The sequence below is a fragment of the Catharus ustulatus genome, chromosome 8 (assembly GCF_009819885.2).
Source record: "Catharus ustulatus isolate bCatUst1 chromosome 8, bCatUst1.pri.v2, whole genome shotgun sequence".
In the NCBI taxonomy this organism is placed as follows: Eukaryota; Metazoa; Chordata; class Aves; order Passeriformes; family Turdidae; genus Catharus; species Catharus ustulatus.
Genome location: NC_046228.1, coordinates 14,154,901 through 14,175,042, shown reverse-complemented (window position 1 = coordinate 14,175,042; position 20,142 = coordinate 14,154,901). Strand labels below are relative to the sequence as shown.

The 20,142-nt window shown below is 47.1% G+C and overlaps 1 protein-coding gene across 2 annotated transcripts in view; it reads left to right on the top strand.

Moving 5' to 3' along the window:
* The window catches only part of HPSE2 (heparanase 2 (inactive)), a 106,279-nt gene that overhangs the window by 61,761 nt on the left and 24,376 nt on the right, over positions 1-20,142 (top strand). For both annotated transcript variants that reach the window (XM_033065986.2, XM_033065985.2), the window contains 2 exons: positions 9,012-9,185; positions 9,731-9,902. In XM_033065986.2, coding sequence (XP_032921877.1) covers positions 9,012-9,185; positions 9,731-9,902 — 346 coding nt within the window. The remainder of the gene's footprint in view (positions 1-9,011; positions 9,186-9,730; positions 9,903-20,142) is intronic.

Here is a 20,142-nt window from a genome sequence, read left to right as displayed (position 1 = left end):
GTCACAACACCCAGCTGAACAGTGAGCTATGGCATTATCTGGTGTGTACCTCTGTGGGTTTGGGCTGCACAGGGGTTCCTGTGCCTGAGAGCTCAGACTCAGTGGCAGGAGGTCCCCTCCATGCGAACAGGGAGCAGCCCTGTGCAAGGACCAAGTCACCTCTCCTGGCAGCACAGAAATGGCTCATGTTTGGACCTGAAGCCAGCTTTATAAATCACCATTCTCCCATCCCTGGGTAATGCTCTGAGTAAAGCTGCCCAGGTACCCATCCCAATGGGATTCACAGCCTGTTCTGCCTGTGGGGTGGCCAGGGAGGGCGTTTGGTCCTCCCATCTGCCATCCTTGTCCATCTCTAGCTGCCTGCCATTTGGGAGCTTGCTGAGTGCTTGAGGAGCTGACCACTTCTTACCTATTTGGGAATGCTTTTAAATTGTTCCAGAAACTGCTGTTTGTTGATAAATCACGGTGATTGCAGAGAATTGTTTTAACTAAACCATGTAAAAGAAGGAATGAGCTGCAGCGCAGCACTGCCAGCTGTCATTGGGTTTAGAAACACACATCATAGATTTTGTTGTTTTTCAGACAGCTGTGCTTATAGCTGTTCTTATAGCCATATAAAACAGTCATGCTGTCAGCAAAGGTCTGGCAGTGGAGCTGGGTTATGTCTGCAGCCGTGTTCCCAAGCCTGGCAGGTTTGCTCCCTCCACGTGCATAGGTAAAGCCTGGAGGAAGGCAGCCCTGTGGCCATGGGGTAACCTGTCCCCAGAGTCACACCTCTGCACAGGGTAACAGCAAAATACTGGGCTGTGCCCACCACCTGTGCCGGGGATGGTGCTGACAGGGCTTGTCTCCAGCACCCCTGGTCATTAGGAATGGGTAGTTCCCACACTGAGAAGGGGTTTTGGAGGGTTTTACCCCAAGCCTGATGTTTCTGCTCCAGAGTCTGGCTAACTGCAAGTCAGGTTCACAATCCACAGCCTGTTCTAGCAGCATTCACAGATCAGGCCCTGTCTGGCCCATCCTATTTGGACTTTGAAGCTAAAGCTGAGAGTCACAGAGACTGGAATTAGATTTTTAACATTTCCTCAAGAACAGAAAGATAGTGCTATCAAATTTGAAGCTTTTCACAAGATCTGTATATAGCCTTTGATAAAACCTCATCCTCTGATCTTTTTCCTATGTAAAAGACCAGCTTCAAATGCCTGGACAAAATAATATTTGAATCCTTTCTGCTCATTTTATTTGCATTCCTTTATCCAAAATGGAATGACTCAAGCAAGCTGCTGACTTGACTCACTGTGCGCACGCTGATTCCCACCAATCCCTTGTGCAAGCAGTGGCAGTGAGATGGAACTGGCACGCAGGCTGTCACCGTCTCTTGACAGGACAAGCTGCCTCCCCCAGAGGCCCCAAGGGCACCCAGGAGTGCAGGCACTGCTGAGCACTGAGGATGCTGAGGAGCTGTACCCAGGTTTTCCCTGGAGCAATTTCCATGGCTCAAATCCAGTGATCTGAGGTGGCCAAGAAGATGTGGAAGAACAGGTGGTGCTCACAGACTTATTTTCCCTTGCTCTGTTCTTCTTCTCCACTCAAACATGTAGCACTCTCCCTGCTCACCTCCGTTTCCCTCTGAAACTTTAGAAGATGCTGGATTCATCCTGATCCAAAAGGGAAAATACCTTAAGTTATGCAGCAGGAGAAAACAGCTTTCTTAGCTGTAATATGATTCTAGTTTCTTCCCAGACACCAGACTGGAACAGAGGGTTTGGAAATTGCCCCTCTGGCCATTATCTGAGCTTTACAGCACTTGGAGATTGAACCCAGATCCCACATCTCTTCTGAAGCTCCATGTCAATTTACACTTGTTCCTAGAAACCATTACTGTCCTGTGAGCTCTTTACCACGCGAGGATTGAAAACAGAGCTATTCTGCTCATTTGAGCTCTCTTTTTTGCATGAAGGCAGAGCTCAGGGCTCATTCCTTTTTCTCACCATCTGAGGATTAAGCCCAATCCTGACTCTTATCCAACCTCGATACCATTTACACACTGAACCCAATGCCTATGACTTTTATCTGAGCCCCTGGAGCATTTGGAAACAGGCCATGCCCCTTGTCTGGTATCAAAAGAATTATATTAATTTGGGATTCATTCCACAAAATGAGGCTGTCAGCCAGACTCCTTAGCAATTGGATATTGAACCCAGACCTCGTGGTTGTCTTCCAAGTTATATGCCAGCTGGGAACTCAGCCCACAATCCATGGCTGCTGGCCAAGCTCCTTATTGGCGAGAGATTGACACCAAGCCCCCAGACTGCTGTTTCTGTGCAGCGGTGTTAAGGACTAAACCTTGCTCACGTGGTCAGCATAATCACCTCTGCGCTGGCAGTGAAATGAAAAATCTAGTTAAAGACTTGAATGAATATTGAGGGTCGATGTTCAGCTGCTTAAAGACCGGGGATGATGACAATTCCCTTGGAAAAAGGCCCCCTTGATACTCCAAAGGGAATAGCCCAGATCCCCCATCTGTCCTCCAGCTGGATATAAAATCCAGGTTCTCATTAACACACAGTACGCAGCATTTCTTTGCTGGCTGGCAGTATTAAAGCCAGTTCCTCCAACTTTCAGGTATTCTTCAGATGGGATTAAACTAGATCCCTTTTCTATAGCACCATTAGGCTCTGCCAAAGCACTTCTTGTCACTCAGAACAGACCTCCAACATTGCACCTTGCTTTCAAGCAATAGGAGAGCCTGGCAGGTAAAGGAGAGCAAGGGACACTTCTGAAAACCTCAGTCCTCTTTGGAGGGAATTAGGAGCCTGACCAGGTAGAGAGATCATTTCAGGTGAAATGTGTATCTGAGGCAAGCAAATTTTTCCCTCCAGACAGCAATTTTGCCCAGGAATTCTCCGGCATCTTTATACAGTGTAGTTTTACTGCATAGCAAAATGCTTCAGAAAACCAAATTAAAACCAAACAGCTTCCCAGCTGGGATGGTCATCATTAGAATGCAGTTTCCAGCAACTGTGTGGGTTTCTTGGTAGCCTTGTAATCTCTAAAATTCTCATTAAGCAACAACTTTGAGGGAATGGCTTAGCATGCAGCTATAATAGGAAAATCTTCCCATGATCCGGTGGGTCAAGTTGGATACTTTAGTGTGTATGGACAGGGTGGGATTGCTGCTTTGCCTCTGAACTTGCAGTGGTGGTGAAGGCTGATATTTGGTGCTCTAACTGTACAGATTGTGGATGGGGGGTTTCTGGTTGCCTAGTCTGACACCCTGTCGTGACTGGGGATGCAATGCATTGGAAGATTTCAAGCCAGTCCTGTCCCAGGCCTTGCAGGCCTGTCCCATGGGTCTGGAGTGACTTTAATTGTCTGTTACATATCTTCTGATTCATATTTATTTGCTAAGAAAACATCAAGTCCTTGCCACACACAATGGTTTTATCAGGATTTTCAATGCAAGACAGACAGAGCAAATGGGACTCAGCTGACCAATTTGGTGCCAATTTGTTTGCAAATAAATTTTCCTTGTACCCACTTGATCTTCGGTAAGTGGGAATATCTTTCTTTTTCCATTCATTGCTCTGACCAGCCATCTTACTCATCTGTAGTCTGAACAGCCTGTACTACTCTTTCTGCCTCTCCCTATAAAGTTCTCTTTGGGCTTCTCTTTGCCAGGTCTTTCCCAATCCCATTGCTCTGCTACATCCTCTGGGGTGCTCAAGGGGCAGGGGCTGCTGCTGGCTTCAGTGCTGGCCCCAGGAGCTGTGTGCAGAGATTCCCAGGCTTGCTCAGAATTTATGGAGAACGCAGAGTTGAGCAATATCTGTGATAAGTTGAGATCGTTATTTCTAGAGCTGCATTTCTTAGCTTTTTCCACAGACAGGTTCATCTATTGTTCATTGGATTGGTCTCTCAGCTAACCTGTGGATTTGGGAATTGTGCTGTGTGCTGCCCATCCCATGCTCAGCTCCTGTCTCACTCTCCTCAGTGCTTGCATACTCCGTGTGTGCAGAGATGGATGTGGTGAATGGTGGGGATAGAGGAGGAACAGGCTCTTCTTTCCCATCCTTCTGGTTGCCTTCCCAGAGGTACAAAAGCCCCTGGCACACCCTGCCATGTCCTGCCACCCCTCAGCCCACTGACTGAACCCAGCTTCCATCTCAGCATACACATGAATTTCCACTCTTCATGCTAAATTCTGCCAAAGCAAAACTCCTGAAGCAGAATAAAAAATGTGGAAGACTTTCAAACCCAGAGATTCCTGAATTTTCCCTCTTACCAAACAGCGGTCAATACTGTGCTCTTTATAAAGTCTCTAGTATAATGTTTAATTCAGTAACTACAACTGGAAAGTCTTTCCAATTATTTTAAACTGCCAGAGATATTTTAATGTGCCTCAGATTTTGTGTTGGCGTGCTACAGAGTTAAGTACCATCCATCTTTCAGAGAACATTAAAATTTAGCCTTGTATAAAAAGAAGAATAATGGGAAAGAATCCCAAAGGACGTACTTGTCCCTTGAACCCCACCATCATTTGTGGTTTTACAGACACCTTCTGCATTTTGAAATTGTTTGTCTTTCTCTGTGCAGGGTATGAGATCAATATAAGCAGCTAAAAGCTTTAATTTCTTTGCAGAGTTTCATCTGAGGGCAGGACTGGGAGCAGATCCTCATTGGTGGCCACGTAGCCATGGATTGTGGGGCTGTCTTCACTCCCTAGATGACTTCAAACCTCTGCAACCAATGATGTAAAAGTCTGAGAAATCACAAATATCTTCTGATTTAATTTTTGTGCTGGGCCTAAGTGGCCTCTGTTTGTCCCAAACCCAGCAAGGCACCCACCCCAGTGAGACTCCCCCACCAAAAGTGCTGCTGGGTGTGAGGGGACAGAGCAGAGGGCTTTGCTGCCTCGGGCAGCCTCACTCCAACCACATGAGCAGCATAAATGGAAGAAGCTGACTCTCAGCACCCTTGCCCTTTTTTCCTTTGTTTTCATTATTCCTTCTTGCTGAGCTCAAGTGGCACATGAGTGCTGAGCATGTGCATCTCTGCACTGGGCAGAGGGGGAGAAGGAGCAGGAAGAACATCTTATAAATCTAGTCCTGCTCTATTAAGATTCATTCTGGTACAACAATGGCTTTTTCTATTTAAGTGCTTTGTGAAAGCCTTGCCTAATGATCTGTTAGCTGGGGAAAGGTTAAATTCCTGTATGATTTTCTTTGTTTGATGAAGAAAAAACAGTGCAATTATCCAGAATTCAAAGTGAGTTTTAGCCAGCTGTTAATAATACTGTGATTCTTCATGTTCTCATTACTCAAAAGTAATGTTGCCATCCCTAGTCATGGCAGTAAAATATTTATAGCATTTTCTTATGGCCTTATTTGTACATATGGAGGACTGGACATCACTCAAAGTCTTCTAAATAGGCTTCTTTTTGTGCTTTAGCCATCCGTAGAATCATTTGGTTTGAAAAAGACCTCTAAGATCATTCAGTCCAACCATTATAGTGATACTGCCAACTCCATCACTAAACTATGTTCCTAAGTGCCATACCTACACATCTTTTAAATATCTCCAGGGGTAGTGATTCAACCACTTCCCTGGATAAACTGTTCCAATGTTTGATCATGCTTTCAGCGAAGAAATTTTTTCTTGTAGCCAATCTAAATGTCCCCTGGCACAACTTAAGGCTCTTTCCTCTTCTCCTATCCCTTGTTGCTAAGGAGAAGAAGCCACCCCCTCACTACAACCTCCTCTTAGGCAGTTGGTAGAGAGTGATAAGGTCTCCCCTGAAACTCCTTTTCTCCAACCTGAATACCCCCAGCTCCTTCATCTGCCCCTCACAAGACTTGTGCTCCAGACCCTTCCCCAGCTTTTTTGTCCCTCTCTGGACATGCTCTGGACAGCACCTCAACATCTCTCTTATAGTGAGGGACCCTAAACTGAACAGAGCGCTCAAGGTGCAGCATCACCAGTGCTGAGTACAGGGGGCCAATCACTGCCCTGGTCCTGCTGGCCACACTGTGGCTGATAAAAGCCAGGATGCCCTTGGCCACCTTGGCCACTTAAACACGCTGCTGTCATATACTGCATGATGGTATTCTTGCCATCTAACTGCAGCTGCCTGCAATGAATATGTCCAGTTTTTAAGGCAGTCATGTCAGAGGTGAGAGACATGCACATCAATGGTTGGGTAGATTGTGCAAACTGATCATCAAGACTCTGCCAGGGTCACTGCAGTGGTGCTTCCAAGTTTGCACTATCCCAAGACAGTTGCCAAGAATGAATGAGGAAAGTGAATTTGGTACCTGCTAGTCTTGATATCAAGAGTGGCTGTTTTAGCAATCTGGTGTGATGCAGAGGTAGGTTTATTAGTACTTTCTGTTCTTTGTAGCTTCAGTGCAGGCTACAGGTCTATCTGTCCTGGGAGAGCACTGGAAACGTGCAGGACCAAACCCCAGACATCTGTGTGTTTCTCCTAGCTCACTCCCCTGATTGCTGAGGTTTCCAGCTTGGAAAGTCGTGGCAGAACATGAAATACACGTGGCATCTCTGCGTCCAGGCGCACGGAAACAAAATAAGTGTCATGGGGAAAATATAATTTCACAGTGGCAGGCCTTGTGTTGGGATAAACAGACGTCTTGTTTCCTCTCATGGATGCATGGAAAATCAATTCCCAGTCTTCTGAAGTGGCTCTTAAACATGAACCAAATCCCCTTTTGTAGTACAGTTGTTTTGTGCCAGTGAAAAGGTTTCATTTCTAGCAGGGGAACTGCAGGTAACACCTTTTTTGCTATCCTGATTTGTCAATTTAGGTGTCTATTTTCTCTTCATAGGAGTCTCATTTCAGGTGCAGCTTTTTGCCTGGGGGTCTGAAGTAAATCACTAATAAGTAACTGTATCTGTCTCTAATTCACTAAACATCCAGAAAAGCAACTAATGTGCCTGAACCACTGGGATGAATACATTAGATTAATCTAATTCATTCAAACAACCAGTAGCATTTTGAAAAAGGTTGTGAAAGGGATTAAGAATTTCTCTTCCACATTTTTGCATTCTTTTTCTTTCCATAAGTGCGCTGTGTTGCATTAAATGTTAGCTATTCAGTTAACTTATTTCCTGGACCCTCCTTAAAACTTTATTTTTAAAATAAGTTTGTTCTTCTCAGACCTCAGAGCTGGCTCTGCATTCACTGAGACCTTCAATGACCAGAAAAGGCAACAGAATAAATACAGACATACAGGGAACAGCTTATCCCACCTGGAGTGAGCAGCTCCCTCTTGTCACTGTTTCACTTGCACCTTAGGTGGGCAGCATGGCTACAGGAAATCTTGGAGCATCACTGCTGGACTTAGAGCAATTCCCTGAGTGTGTGGTGGCCTTCCCTACACCCTCTCCATCTCCCTTGGCAAAGGTGCTGCATGCTATCACGCTGGTGCCATGGCAAGTCTGATGTATCCTCTGCTCCTTTATGCCCCACTTTTTTTGGAAATGTGCAAATAGATCCAGAGCAGGCTGTCTAGACCCTTCACTGTAACAACAAATTACTGGAAGCTGACCTAGATGTGCATATTTCTCACTGCAGTTCAGTCTAGATAAGGGTTACCTGAGTTTCTGGAGAGAATATCATGTGCAATCCTTTTTGTGCAAAGCCTCAGACCCCATCAAGGTATGCTGCTAAATGGCTGCTTTGCTGCCCACAACCCCTGCTCTCCTGTCAGTAGATTGTTTCAGTGTGATTTGTTCTTGGCACTTTCCTGTGGCTGTTGATCATCTCCTTATATTTTTTAAGTGCTGACAAGCAACTTGGTTATTTGTCCAAGTGTTTTTCTGGGACCTGAAGCCAGTCTGCCTACTCTGTAATTCCCAAGCACCTCCTTCCCCTCTTCTGAAAGCAGAGCCTACGATCTGCCCTCCCTGGCCCCCTGGAACCTCCCTATCCCTGGTGGCTCTTCAGAGTTAAGTGGTTGCATCTCCAAGGCTGCTTCAGGAAGCTTGCTGAGTGTCCTGGGATGCAGTTCAACAGGCAGGGATGATTGAAAACGCCACAGTTATCTAATTGCTCTCTAACCAAATCTCCTCTTGCTGTCATGTGAGTTTGTATCCTGCTAACAATGGCATTAGCTACATCAGCAATTTGATTGCTGTTTAGTTTTTAAGGAAGTTTTCATTAAAAAAGGGCATTAAGTGTTTTGTCTCGCTGCCCTGTGCTAATGCCACACCTCCCTAAATATTGGGTTAGTTCTTTCTTTAGTCTCTCCAGTTGCTGCTGGCCAGTGCCCCCACTGCTCATCGAGGCCGCAGTACAGGGGGATGCCATGCAGGCACTTTTGGGACCAGCAGATAGGACACAGATCCCAGACAGCCCCCAGCACCCTGGGAGGCCTGCTGGCAGCAGGGTTTGGCCAGGCTGTCACCAGGCAGGGAGCTCCTCTCTGCCCAGGCTCAGGGGTGACACAAATCTCCCCACTTTGTGTGCAGGACAGGGGTCAGCCAGGTGCACAATGCATGGAGCCTGTGGGTGATAACTGCTAGCACTGGGTTACTGCACTGGGGCTGCAGAGCAAACAGCAGGCTGTTGTGGGGTGCAGGAGAGGTGGCAGCTCTAGGGTGGGGACATCCTCGTCCACTCCCCAGACACTGCAGGGATCTGCTCTGAAAGAGAGGCAAGGCAGAATAAGCACAGGAAAGGACAAACTTTCCTTGCCAAGAGCAGATGAAAAGCGATGTTATAAAGTCACTTGTCTCTGGTAACATGGCCCCAGCTCTGACACAGAGGTGGAGGGCATCCAAGTTTCATCCTGGAAGGAGATGAACCCACACCTGGAATCCTATCTGGGTTTCAAAGGTCAGGTGCCTTTCTGTGGTTGCAGATGTCGTGGGGATGGCATTTGACCCTGGCTCATCCTACATAGAAGGCAAGGTATGATGGACAGCAGGATCATTTGAACCCACTTGGAACTAGCTTTCCTTTGAATTACAAACTGTTTTTTGTTTCTTCCCAGCCAGGTCTCTAGACAAACTCTATAACTTTGCTGACTGCTCTGGCCTTCACCTGATCTTTGCACTGAATGCTTTGCGCCGAAATCCCAACAACTCCTGGAACAGCTCCAATGCCCTCAGCCTGCTGAAGTACAGTGCCAGCAAGAAGTACAACATCTCCTGGGAGCTGGGCAATGGTGAGTGTGGGAACAGGAGAGCCACGGGAATGGAGCCTGCTGTACCAAAAGATACTCAGTTCTGGGAGAGGATACTTGTAGCTCCCAGGATGCTTCTCCAGTGTATTTTCAAAGGGATTTAAAGGCTCCTGCTGTAAGGCAGCACCACCTCTAAGCCTTGGTGTGAGTGAGTATCTTAGCTGGACATATATCGCAGTTGGTATTAAGCACATGAAATGTTTGTGCCCTGGCTGCTGGACCCAGCTTGTCCTGGGGCCAGGCTAGCTACTGCAGGGACTTGTGTGGTGGCTACAGTGCCAGGGGAAGTGGGCAACCCTATGGGGGCAGGAGCATGACACAGCAAAAGGGGCACAGGAGAGCAGGCAGTGGCTGTCACCCACTCCTCAAAGGCTCCTCCTGTTGCTCTGCAGAGCTTTCTGTGCCCTCTGAGGAGCTCAAGCTGTGTGACAGGGTGAGCTGTGTGTCTCTCTGGAAGTGCAGAGGAGGAAGCGGAGCAGACAAGTTTTGCTTTTTTATTTATCTATTTTTTATTTTTATTTTCTCAGAGCCCAATAACTATCGGACACTGATTGGCCGCTCGGTGAATGGCAGCCAGCTGGGGAAGGACTACACTCAGCTGAGAAGCCTATTGCAGCTTATCCGCACTTACTCCAGAGCACACCTCTATGGGCCAAACATTGGAAGGCCCAGAAAGAATGTCATTGCTTTCCTGGAAGGGTAAGTGGTGGTGCATTGATTAAAAAAGCTCAGAAATCCCTCCTGAGACCAATGTCCTTTGCACAGGAAGGCCTGCTCCTTGGCTTCCCAATGTCCAGCAGTCTCCAGGATAGGGAGGGTCTGTGTGGCTGAGCCACCACAGTACCACAGGCTTTGGGACATGGTCACCTGTACTGCTAAAGTTCTGCAGAGGTGGCAGGGACGGTGGCATTTTGGGATGGACTGATTACACTCTCCCAAGTATTTTTAACATTCCAAATTACAGGCAGACTGTGGTGTCCACCTTGTTGGGATGTTAAGACAATGCAGGGGTGTGGATGCAGGCTGCAGCAAGCCCAAGGGCTGCAGGGTCAGGATGTTGGTCCTGGCACAACTTACCAATGCACATGTTATTATCTCCGAGTTCTCCTGGACAAATTGCTTTGCTCTTCCCATTTGGTGATTTATTCTCCCTGTGCTTTCTCCATCTGTGCAGAGGAAGAACCTGTAGCAACTTTCTTCATTGGCCGAGCTCTCTTCTCCCTCCTAGGGGGATTGGCATGTCTCTAGTTTGGAAAGGCCAGAGGTGGAGAAGGAATGGTGACAGAGAGGGACACAAACACCTGGAGGTGACATTGGACAGCTACAGGAATGAGGGAGGTGTGGGAGCCTGCTGGCAGCAGGAGTTGGGTCTGTGTGGCTCGAAGACCATGCAGCAGAAGAGAAATTCCCTGCAGGACTGTAAACAGAAACTCCAGTGCAGAAGGCTGGGCAGGGGGAGGTGTGGAAGGGACTCTGCTGGGAGCAAAGCTGGGTCTAGCATTCATTAACATCTGCAGGAATGATCTGGCAGAAACAATAAACAGCACACTGATGCAGTCCCCAGCGAGGCAGGGAGGGAGCCAGGGCCAGATTCTCAGCTCTGCTGCAGCAGCACAAAGAGACCATAAAGCTGGTTGAACCAGCTGCAACACCAGCATCCCTCCCACTGCCCAAAGTGGGGGAACAGCCCTGCACCCACACCACGGCTCCCTGATGGCACGCGAGAGCCCCGCGTTTGGTGCCGTGCGTGGGAGCGGCGCAGGGGGAGTTACAAAATGTTGTAGTAGCCTTGATCAGCAGGAAATCTATTAGCGCCAGGAGGAGCAGGCTGAGAAAGGAAAACAATGGGGATGAGAGCCAAGAAGCTATTAGAGAAAGGGAAGTCCTACTGCTGTGTTTGCCCTTCGTGCGCCGCAGCCGGGTCCCAGGGAAGAGGGGTCGGGAGAGCCAAGTCGCACGGCCAGGGTGGTCCAGCAGCTAAATGTTGCTGGGCTGTGTTTGACTGACGGCAACCCTGGGAGCAGGGCTGTAGTGCACAGTCTGGTGGAGATAATGGCAGATACCCCATCTCAAATGAAAGGGAAGGTATGCAAGAGCTCCAGCCCTGGTGACAGGACGGTGGGGGCTCTTCATAAACCCCCCATGTGGTGTGGAAAAGCTCTGATGAGCATGCCTGCTCTCCAAGCTATTTGTTCTTTTCTCTGCTGCCATCCCTGTCTTCCAGGATGACCCTGTTCCATGGGTGCTCAAAGAGTTTTGTCTCTCCCTTGTGTCCTGCATTCCAAATCGTGGTGTCTGCAGCTCACAGCAAGCGGCACGTGCCTGCATGGCCTTACAGCCTGCGGGGTCCTGTGGGAAAAGAGCTGCTGGTCTTTCCACATAAAGACCCCATTATTACCAGGCAGGGCGTAAAGCGGAGGGACAAGTCTGATTACACAAAGACAAAGGGCTAAACGCTCATTTGTAGTATTTGGACACGGAGTTGCAAAAGGATAAACAAAATAAACCCCAGTGCCTAAGCTCTTTGACAGTGTGAGCTTTATTCCCAGTAGCTCCCCAAGGTCTCTTCAATAAGTGGGTTAGTGCTACCGAGAGCTCTGTCTTCTGTAGCAGCATCCAGAACTGGTCTGCAGGATGTGGCTCAGCATGTGCCTGGTGCTGTCACAGCCAGGACATGCCTCTCAGGGTCCTGAACGAGCCACACACAGTCAGCAGGCAGGAGAGAGGAAAGGGAATTTAGGAAGGTTCTCTCAAAGGCAAATCTGCCATCTGCCTTGCTAGACCACCATGAGTGGTCTACACAGTGCTCACAGTAGGTTGAAGGCTCCTGAGTGAAGAGTGTGCAGCTCATAGTCCTGATGTTGTGAAATTTGCAGTTTTTCTCTTCTTTAAAAAAAAAAAAAGTGATGAACAGCGAAGTCAACTATGTAGGGGGAGATAGATCAAGTGGAAGATTATGCATAGAGTTAACTAAGGCTGGAGGGGTGAGATGACACCCCTGATGCAAGATGGGATGGGTGGATTAGTCTGCCAGGCGAGCATTGCTGTGTTACACTAAGTGAGGAAGTGAGTTTTGGTAGGGGAAGTAATGGAAAAGAGCTGAAATGGGACAGGAGACCTGAGAGAAGCCCTGGGAGTGTTCTCCAGCAGTAGAATCTGGCATTAGATGTTCTCCATGGAAAGACTCTGGAGATACCTGCGGTCCTAAAACACTCAGAGAAAAGCATCACTGTGAAGGATTGAGTAGAATAATATTTTCCTGTTCATACTCTGTGTTCCAAACATTTTAGTATATTTTTAGCTGTTATCTCAAGCAACCAACCTAAACTTATACTTTGTGCTTAAATTTTGTCCTGAAATAATGGCAGTGTCAACATGAGTTGGGCATTTGTATGTGCTGAACACCTCTGGGACTCTTCTGACTAAATCCTTATGCCTGTCCTCCAGGACAGGGTGGGACTGAACCCCTCCGGAGGTGCCACCTTTCTCTGGGGTCTGCTACAATAATGGCCAGTTTGGGCACCCAAAAGTTTGCAACATATAGGAGGGTGAGCACACTGTTCACTGCAGAGGCTGTCCTTAGGCAGGTGACACCAAGCTGTGCTGGCTGCACCTGAGCTGGCAGGTCCTGGAGCCTGGAGCTGGGCCTGGTGTAAGGACAGGCTCTGCAGTGGAGAGCTGCTGCAGTGGCTGGGCCTGCTATGCAGGAGGCTAGAAATGGTGTCTTGTGGATGCACAGGTGCAAGAGGGAATTTCTCCAGACACAACCAACAGTTGAGTTTGATGAGGTGTTAATTAGACCATTCATGCAGCCTGAGCTGTTGCGGAGCAGACCATGTTAGCTACCTACTGTGTCTGCGGGTACAGGAATCCCAGAACTGCTCAGAATCTGCTTGGGGAAAAAATTATGGGATTCTAAGGAATTAACATAGATTTTAACAGCAGATCAGGAATCAGACACATGCATGGCTGGATAGCCCATTTGGTGATGGAAGAGAAGAAACATGAGGAAAAGCTATCAGGAAGGAGAGATGCTAAAATGTGTTAAAGCTCAGAACATGTGGTACAAAACTTAGGCTGGCATGTCTGGGTGGATTTGGCTCTGTGCTCTCATGACCCATTGTTCCTCAGCTGGTGGAGTCCAGTTTTTGCAACTGGTAACTCACAAGTTTCAGTGTGTTACCTCCACCAAGGCAGGAGCAATGCCATCGCTTTTGCCCATGCTAGACTGGCTGTTGATGCACTGTGGCCAGTTTAGGTCCTGAGACTCCTGAGTCGAGAAGTGAAAATTTTTCTTGTCTGGAGCTACACTCTTCCATTATTTCTCATCCTACAGATCTCAAAGTCATCAGATCTTGTGGCTCCTTGGCTTTTTCTCTGCTCTCTTTCCTTGGTCCCTTTTTGCTACTGCAGTCAGCATTGGGCACCCACTCTCTGGTCACAGAGCCACAGCCCCTCCAGCCAGGTGGCAGAAGTAGCTGATGATTGTCAGTTTTCCCCTTGAAAGGTACAAAAATTTCCCATCCTTCATGATTTTACTGCCTCCTGCTCCTGGTTTGTAATGCCTGTGGAGACTTCACCACCCACCTGGTTCTCTGTGTCTCCTTTTGGTGATGTCGTTCCACAGGGGTCTGAAAGGAGCCCATCGAGATAAAGACGCACTTTTGTCAGTGGTGGTGAAGCCCTTCCTCCCTGTCAGCTGTGGATATGCCAGGACTGGGAGGGGGCATGTCTTAGTTATTTGTGGGCAGCCAAGTAGGGGTCAGGTTAATACCTGACTCAGTCCTCAGCCCTGCTCCTTTCACCCATAAATCAACCCCAAGCCAAGGTTTCTAACACTTACCTGGTAGAGAGGATTGTAAGCTTACAGTTCATGAAATGGCACAACTTGAACACTGGGGCTCCACCAAGGGAAAATCAAAGTGCTAAAAATGGGAGAGACTTTGGTAGTGTTTTGGTGATAACTGCCCCTGCCTCATGTCTCTGCCATCATGAGGATGAAGAGGGCTGTGCCTGTCTGTGCAGCTCAGCACGCCTCAGTCAGTTCAGGCATTAGTTTTTACCCAAATAGCAGCCAAAGACAGTGTATGGACAGAGCTTGTTTGTTTAAATTCAAGTAAGAAGAAGAAATAAGTAACCTGAGTAGGTGGTATCTTGCAAAGGGAAGGACTCTGGATGAATTTTAGGAATGAATGTAGGCATTTTTCCCGTTCTCTTGCTGAGAAGGACTTCTGCCATATTCGACACAAGGGACTTGTAAACACTGCATTTTTAGAAGCTGTTTCGGCTGTTTGACTTTCTTAAAAAAAAAAGTAAAAGTATATCCTTGCTGTATTGTATTACACAAGCTACCACAAGGCTGGTGGCACAGACTGTACCAGAGCACCCAACAGATCCAAAGCAAGAATTTTGTCCAAAAATTTTAGCCACAAGACAAAGAACTTTAAATTAATGATACGAAGGGAAGAGCAGGTCACTGCAGCATGAACTCAGGCTCTGGTAGCATTGAACGTATGAGTGACTCAATTCATAAATACGTGGAAATGAGGTGTGAAGGATGTGATGACTCATTTTGCAGTTGGCTATATAGCAGGGTCAAGGAGCTGAGATATAAGCAGAAGATTTATCTCCTGCTCTTGTAGAAGGAAAGAGTTAATATAGTTGTTTCTTCTGAAACTTAATTTGATTTCTGGAATGCCAGAATTACAGTCATCTGTATAGGAAGAACAAAAAGGATAAGAAAGGACATTGATGAGATTATGGCACTGTGTAAGTACACATTGTACCTTCATTCTGATTACTATCTACAATCTTAGTCATTTCATCTCAGAAAGATGTAATAGAACCAGGAGGTTACAGAGAGGAGCTGAGGATGTGCATAGTGTGTGACTTCTTCACATGAGAAGAGATTAAACATCTTCAGCTCAGAAGAGAGACAGCTCAGAGGGAATGTTACCAAGGCCCAAGAGCCTGTGAATGGAGTGGTTTGGTCACAGTCACAGTGCAGAAAGTAGTTTGGAAGGAAGCTTTGTAAAGGAGGAGGAAGGTTATTCACATGGTATGCAATGGCATGGTGTAAGTCATTGTCACAGGGTGTTGTGGAGGCTAGAGGTAGATGAGTCCCTATCTCCTAACTCCTTGAAGCTCAAGGACGTAAAGCTTTCTTTGCTGGAAGGCTTGTGCAGTCCTACCACAGATCAAGTTGGCTGAAGAAAGGTGATGCTGAACAGATGGAGAATGCAATATATTGAGATTTATACCTAGTTCATACCAGACTCTGCTCCCCAGAATGAAATGAATATCCACTGCAGGATAAAGGCTTTGCAGCATGTGGCATTAGTGAGGTCTAGCACCTTTCTGCTGCTGCAGGTATTCAGTTGTGATGCTGGAACCTGAAGAAGTCAGTAAGTGAAGCCTGGACCTTAGTGACCTTCTGCAACCAACTGAGACACAAGATGAAGTTTTTTCTACCCATCACTGTTGGCTCAAAGGGCAGAAATCTGCCACCCTGCTCTAGGGATCCACCAGGGCACCACCACAAATACAGGCAGGCCAGTCTTGTTCCTACATTTGTGGCTTGTGCAGGGTAGGCACTCTGTTTTGTACTTCTTCAGGGAGTAGCAGATGAAACAACCCACGTTTGCAAAGTCCAGCACTCAGGAGTCATTCAGATGCTAAACCAGCTGGGTGCCTCTGCAATAATAACTTGTCTCCTTGTGCAGCTGCATTCTTTGTTATAGCGTTCTTTATTTCTTTTTTCTTTTTTTAAAAAAATCATTTAGAGGATGAATAGCTGCAATTACCTGAATGGGAAAGAGATTTCCAAACATGGATGTCTCTTTAATGTATCAGGAATAACCCTAGGAAGTTCCAGAGGCTGGCAGCTGAATCCAGACACATTCAACTGATAAATAACATACTTGGAGGCTAATTAACCATGGGAGCAATTTACTTAAGGTTGCAGTAGGTGCTCCATGACTGACAAGGATTGAATCAGGATGGGAGATGTGTTTCAAATATCTGCCAACATTAAAGTGAAAGTTGTGGTCCTGGGAGATGTGCTTATAGGAGATGCTCTGGAAGAGGTCAGATTTGACCCATGGTGTCACAATACAGAATTTGGTTGTCAGTACCATCTTGAGGTGTTGCAGCCCTCCTGCTCCTTGCCCCCAGAGCTCATTCATGACCTGTGAGGTGAGCCTCACCTTGTGCTGGTACCATCATGTCTGGAACAGAGCTGTGAACTGTTACAGCCACTGAGCAATGCTGAATTACATTTTTCCCAGTTCTAGCACAGGGCCCCACAGGTAGCAGTGGTGGTGTGGGATGCTGGTACAGACCCAACTGTAAGGGTAAGAAAATTGACATATCCCAGAGTACTGGGACGGGTTGGATTGAAAAGGAACTTAGAGATCATCCAGTTCCAACCCCTGCACCATGGGCAGGGACATCTTTCAGTAGACCAGGTTACCCAGGACCCCATCCAACCTGGCCTTGAACACTTCCAGGGATGGGACATCCACAGCTTCTTTGGTCAACCTGCTGCTGTGCCTTATCACCCACACAGCGAAGAAGTTATTGCTAATACCTAATATAAACCCACCCTCTTTCACTAAGATGCCTTTATCAAGCTCAGTGACTTTGTCTTATCCTCAGAATCAAAAACTCCCTACCCAAGATTCCTATTCCTCTACACATCTCTGACATGTTCTGCTTTCCACCTAGAAATGCTGTCCCAGAAGACTACAAAGAGTTTTCTTGAGGATTTCAACATGTGCCCAGGTTTCTGATGTGTGGAAATCCAGCCAGGGGTGTTACATGGGGCTGTCACCTTCCTGAATTACAGGGCAAAACTACAGCACTTGCCCCTATTGCCTGCACAGCACGGGCTGAGCTTGTCCCAGGGCTCCTGGGAGGGATTTAATGCACATGTGCTGTAGGGTCAGTTGGTGCTCACAGAGACCCCAGTGTGTAGGAAAATGGCAGATTTCCCGTGCCAGCCCAGCCCGTCTGTGCAGCACATGTGCAGGGATCTGAGCTCCCCTGGAAAGCTCTGGTTTGCTGTGCCTGCGCTGTGCCCTTCACATGGAAATCACACAGCCCAGGAAATCCCAAATGAAAATGTGTCACCACTTCACCAAAATGTGTCATTTGGACCCTATGGATCTTCACTGGCCTCAAAATCTGTGGATGGAGCAGCACAGGTGCTATAGGAGTAAAGGGATTAGTTACATCCCTATTCCTAAAACAAGGCTATTTGGATACCTGTGCATTACCGCATCTCCACCTCCCCTAGGATTTCATCTCTTGTTCCTGCAGTAGCACTTACTGGCTGCTGGGCTGCCCTAGGCTCCCTCTGGAGAGTGGAGACCATTGCCCAAGACATCTGGGGTGCTCCAGGAACAACTCCGCTTCTAAAGGCAGGACTTGAAGAGCCACCAGGAACTTCACTTGCAAAAATCCCAACAAAAGGAAAAAGGAAGAAAACAGAAAGAAAGAAAAACAGACATGGAGAAGAAAATTTGAGCTAGATGTTTTATCGTAAAATTTTAATATTACCAGAACTAACTGACTTATCTTGATATTATAGAGGCAGAAGAGGAACACTAAGCAAGCCAGAGCTTTTCTGCCCTGTTTTTCATCTGCACTGTGCTGCCTGAGTGATGCCTGTGCCCTAGAACAGTTTCTCAGGAACTTTTTATCAAGAAGCCAGGTAGCTTCCTAGGGATGTGGGAGATGGGGCGTATGGATGTCCTACTTCTGCTGCTCCAGAAGGTTATAATGAGGGTTTGCCTTGCTTTTCAGTCCCTTCTGAAAGATGCCTGTAGGTAGGGTGTGTGTGTCTTCAACATGGCTATAGGCCCTATGGAAATGGCAAGGAAAACCAGAGAGCTTCTTCCTTTAAGCTTTGCCTGCTCATGGTTTTGGTCTGTGAGGGGAGAGTGCCAAGCTGAGCCTGAAGAGGTGATTCAATAAAGTCCAGGATGGTTTACTTTCAGCCAGAAAGCATTTGAGCTTAGAAAACAAGTTGGGCTAATCTTTAAATCCAATTGCAACATATTGATCTTCAAATTCAATACAGATTGTGTTCATAATTTCAGTTTAGAGTTCATTAGTTCACTCTTATAGACTTTGTGCATTACATTTTGTGCAGCAGCTCCTGTACAGAGAATTTAAAGCCTGGTGCTGGGGTTTTCTGCTCTTTTGGCATATTTCTTGTGGCACACTTACTTTTATACAACAGCAATGCCTCCTCAGCAATATTTGCATAATTTTCTTTTTTCCAGGTGACCAGTTGTGGGGAGCTCACACCTCTCCCTATGGCTGCACTAGGGCTGGCCCAGCTGATATTCTCCCTCTGCTCAGATGGGGAGGAACTGTCCCCAGCCATCACATTGCCACCAGTCTTCTAGACTTGACCCTCAAGAGAGATGTAAAAAGCATTTCAGAAAGGCTTTTTCATCTTTTACAGAGCCTGGGAGCTGAGCTCACAGCACTGCTGAGCAGCAGAATTGGGGATGCATCAGTGCTACAGGAGTTTACAGCATGTTATTGTTTTTCCATTTCTAATTGTATCTCTTCCCTCTCTGTCTGCAGGGATTTATTATTGCTGGCTTTGCCAGCATCCTCTTATGCTCCACAGGGTCCAGCTGCCCTTTTGTCCCAGTCTATAATTGACCATGGTCATTAATTTAAAGTCAGAATGATTGTTTCCGAGCTATATTTAGCCTGAAGCTTGGTGCTCATTTCAGACCTGATTAGAGGCTCATGTGCCAGAAAGCTGCTGCTCGTCCCTGCCATGACAAATAGTCTGATGGTCTCTCCTCACAAACCTTCCCCCTCCCTACCCTCAGTCCTGGGGCTCTCCTTGGGGTCGCTGGACCCAGCACCACTCACCCCTGTGTGGAGCTGGGACAGCTGTGGCATTGCTGCTGTGTTCCTGGAATCCTTGTGCATCAAAAGCAGCCCAAGAAAATACAGCATCGTTTCCTTTCTCAGCACATTCTTGAGCTCAAGCAAATGTCTCCTGTCATGTGTGTGCATTATCACTTCCAAAATGCATCAGCCGCACAGTGCACGTTGCACTCCTGCACAGACAACGTGCCTGTCCAGTTGGAGTGTGCCTTTATGTGTTTCCACATCTGTGCCCTAAGCACAAGAATGTAAGAACTGCTTGGGCTTCCTCTGCTTGGGCTTCCTCATGGGAGCTACAGTTTTCCAAGGTATTGTTTGGATTGCTGTGCTGGGGAACCAGGGAGAGACCCCTGCAGCCACCAGCTCCTCCTGTGGTGGTTGCACATGGTGCCCAAGATCAGGAACTGCTTTTGTTTTGAGACTGGCAGTGTGAGCAGGTAGACCTGTGTAGCCTCAAGTGTGACTCAAACAGGAGCTGTCTGGAAGAGGTATTTTCTCAGTCAGGTCAGAAGCCATCAGGAGAATAGTACCCATACATCACTGATTTTAACCTTGTCCATGGAAGTGCTGTGGTTAGGCACAGGAATGGAATAAACCAAAAGTGCACCCAGGTCAGAATCCCATCAATTTGCTAATAGCCAATGCCAAAGAAAGAGTCAAAAAAAGGAAAGCACTTAGCAGTATTAGTCCAGCTTTTCCTCCCTTCCCGAGCTCCTTCAGGAGCTTCCTGAGCAGGAGGTGGCATTTTTGCACTTAATAGCTTTGCAGGGTTTTATTTCCATTTTCTTCCATTTTCCAGTCCTTGCTTGAATCCAGGCAAAAAGTTCCTCAGATTAAATACATATTGGGGGCTAAGAAGTATCTCCTTTTAAGATGGACCTCTAAATCATGTTCTTTAATTCCTATTAAGCAATAAAGTGTTAAAGTGTGTTAAAGTGTGTTACAGTGACAGAACTTAATACATACCTCAAGATCTTGTTCCTGAAATGCTGTTATGTTCCAAAAGCTCTCCCTACTGCTCTAA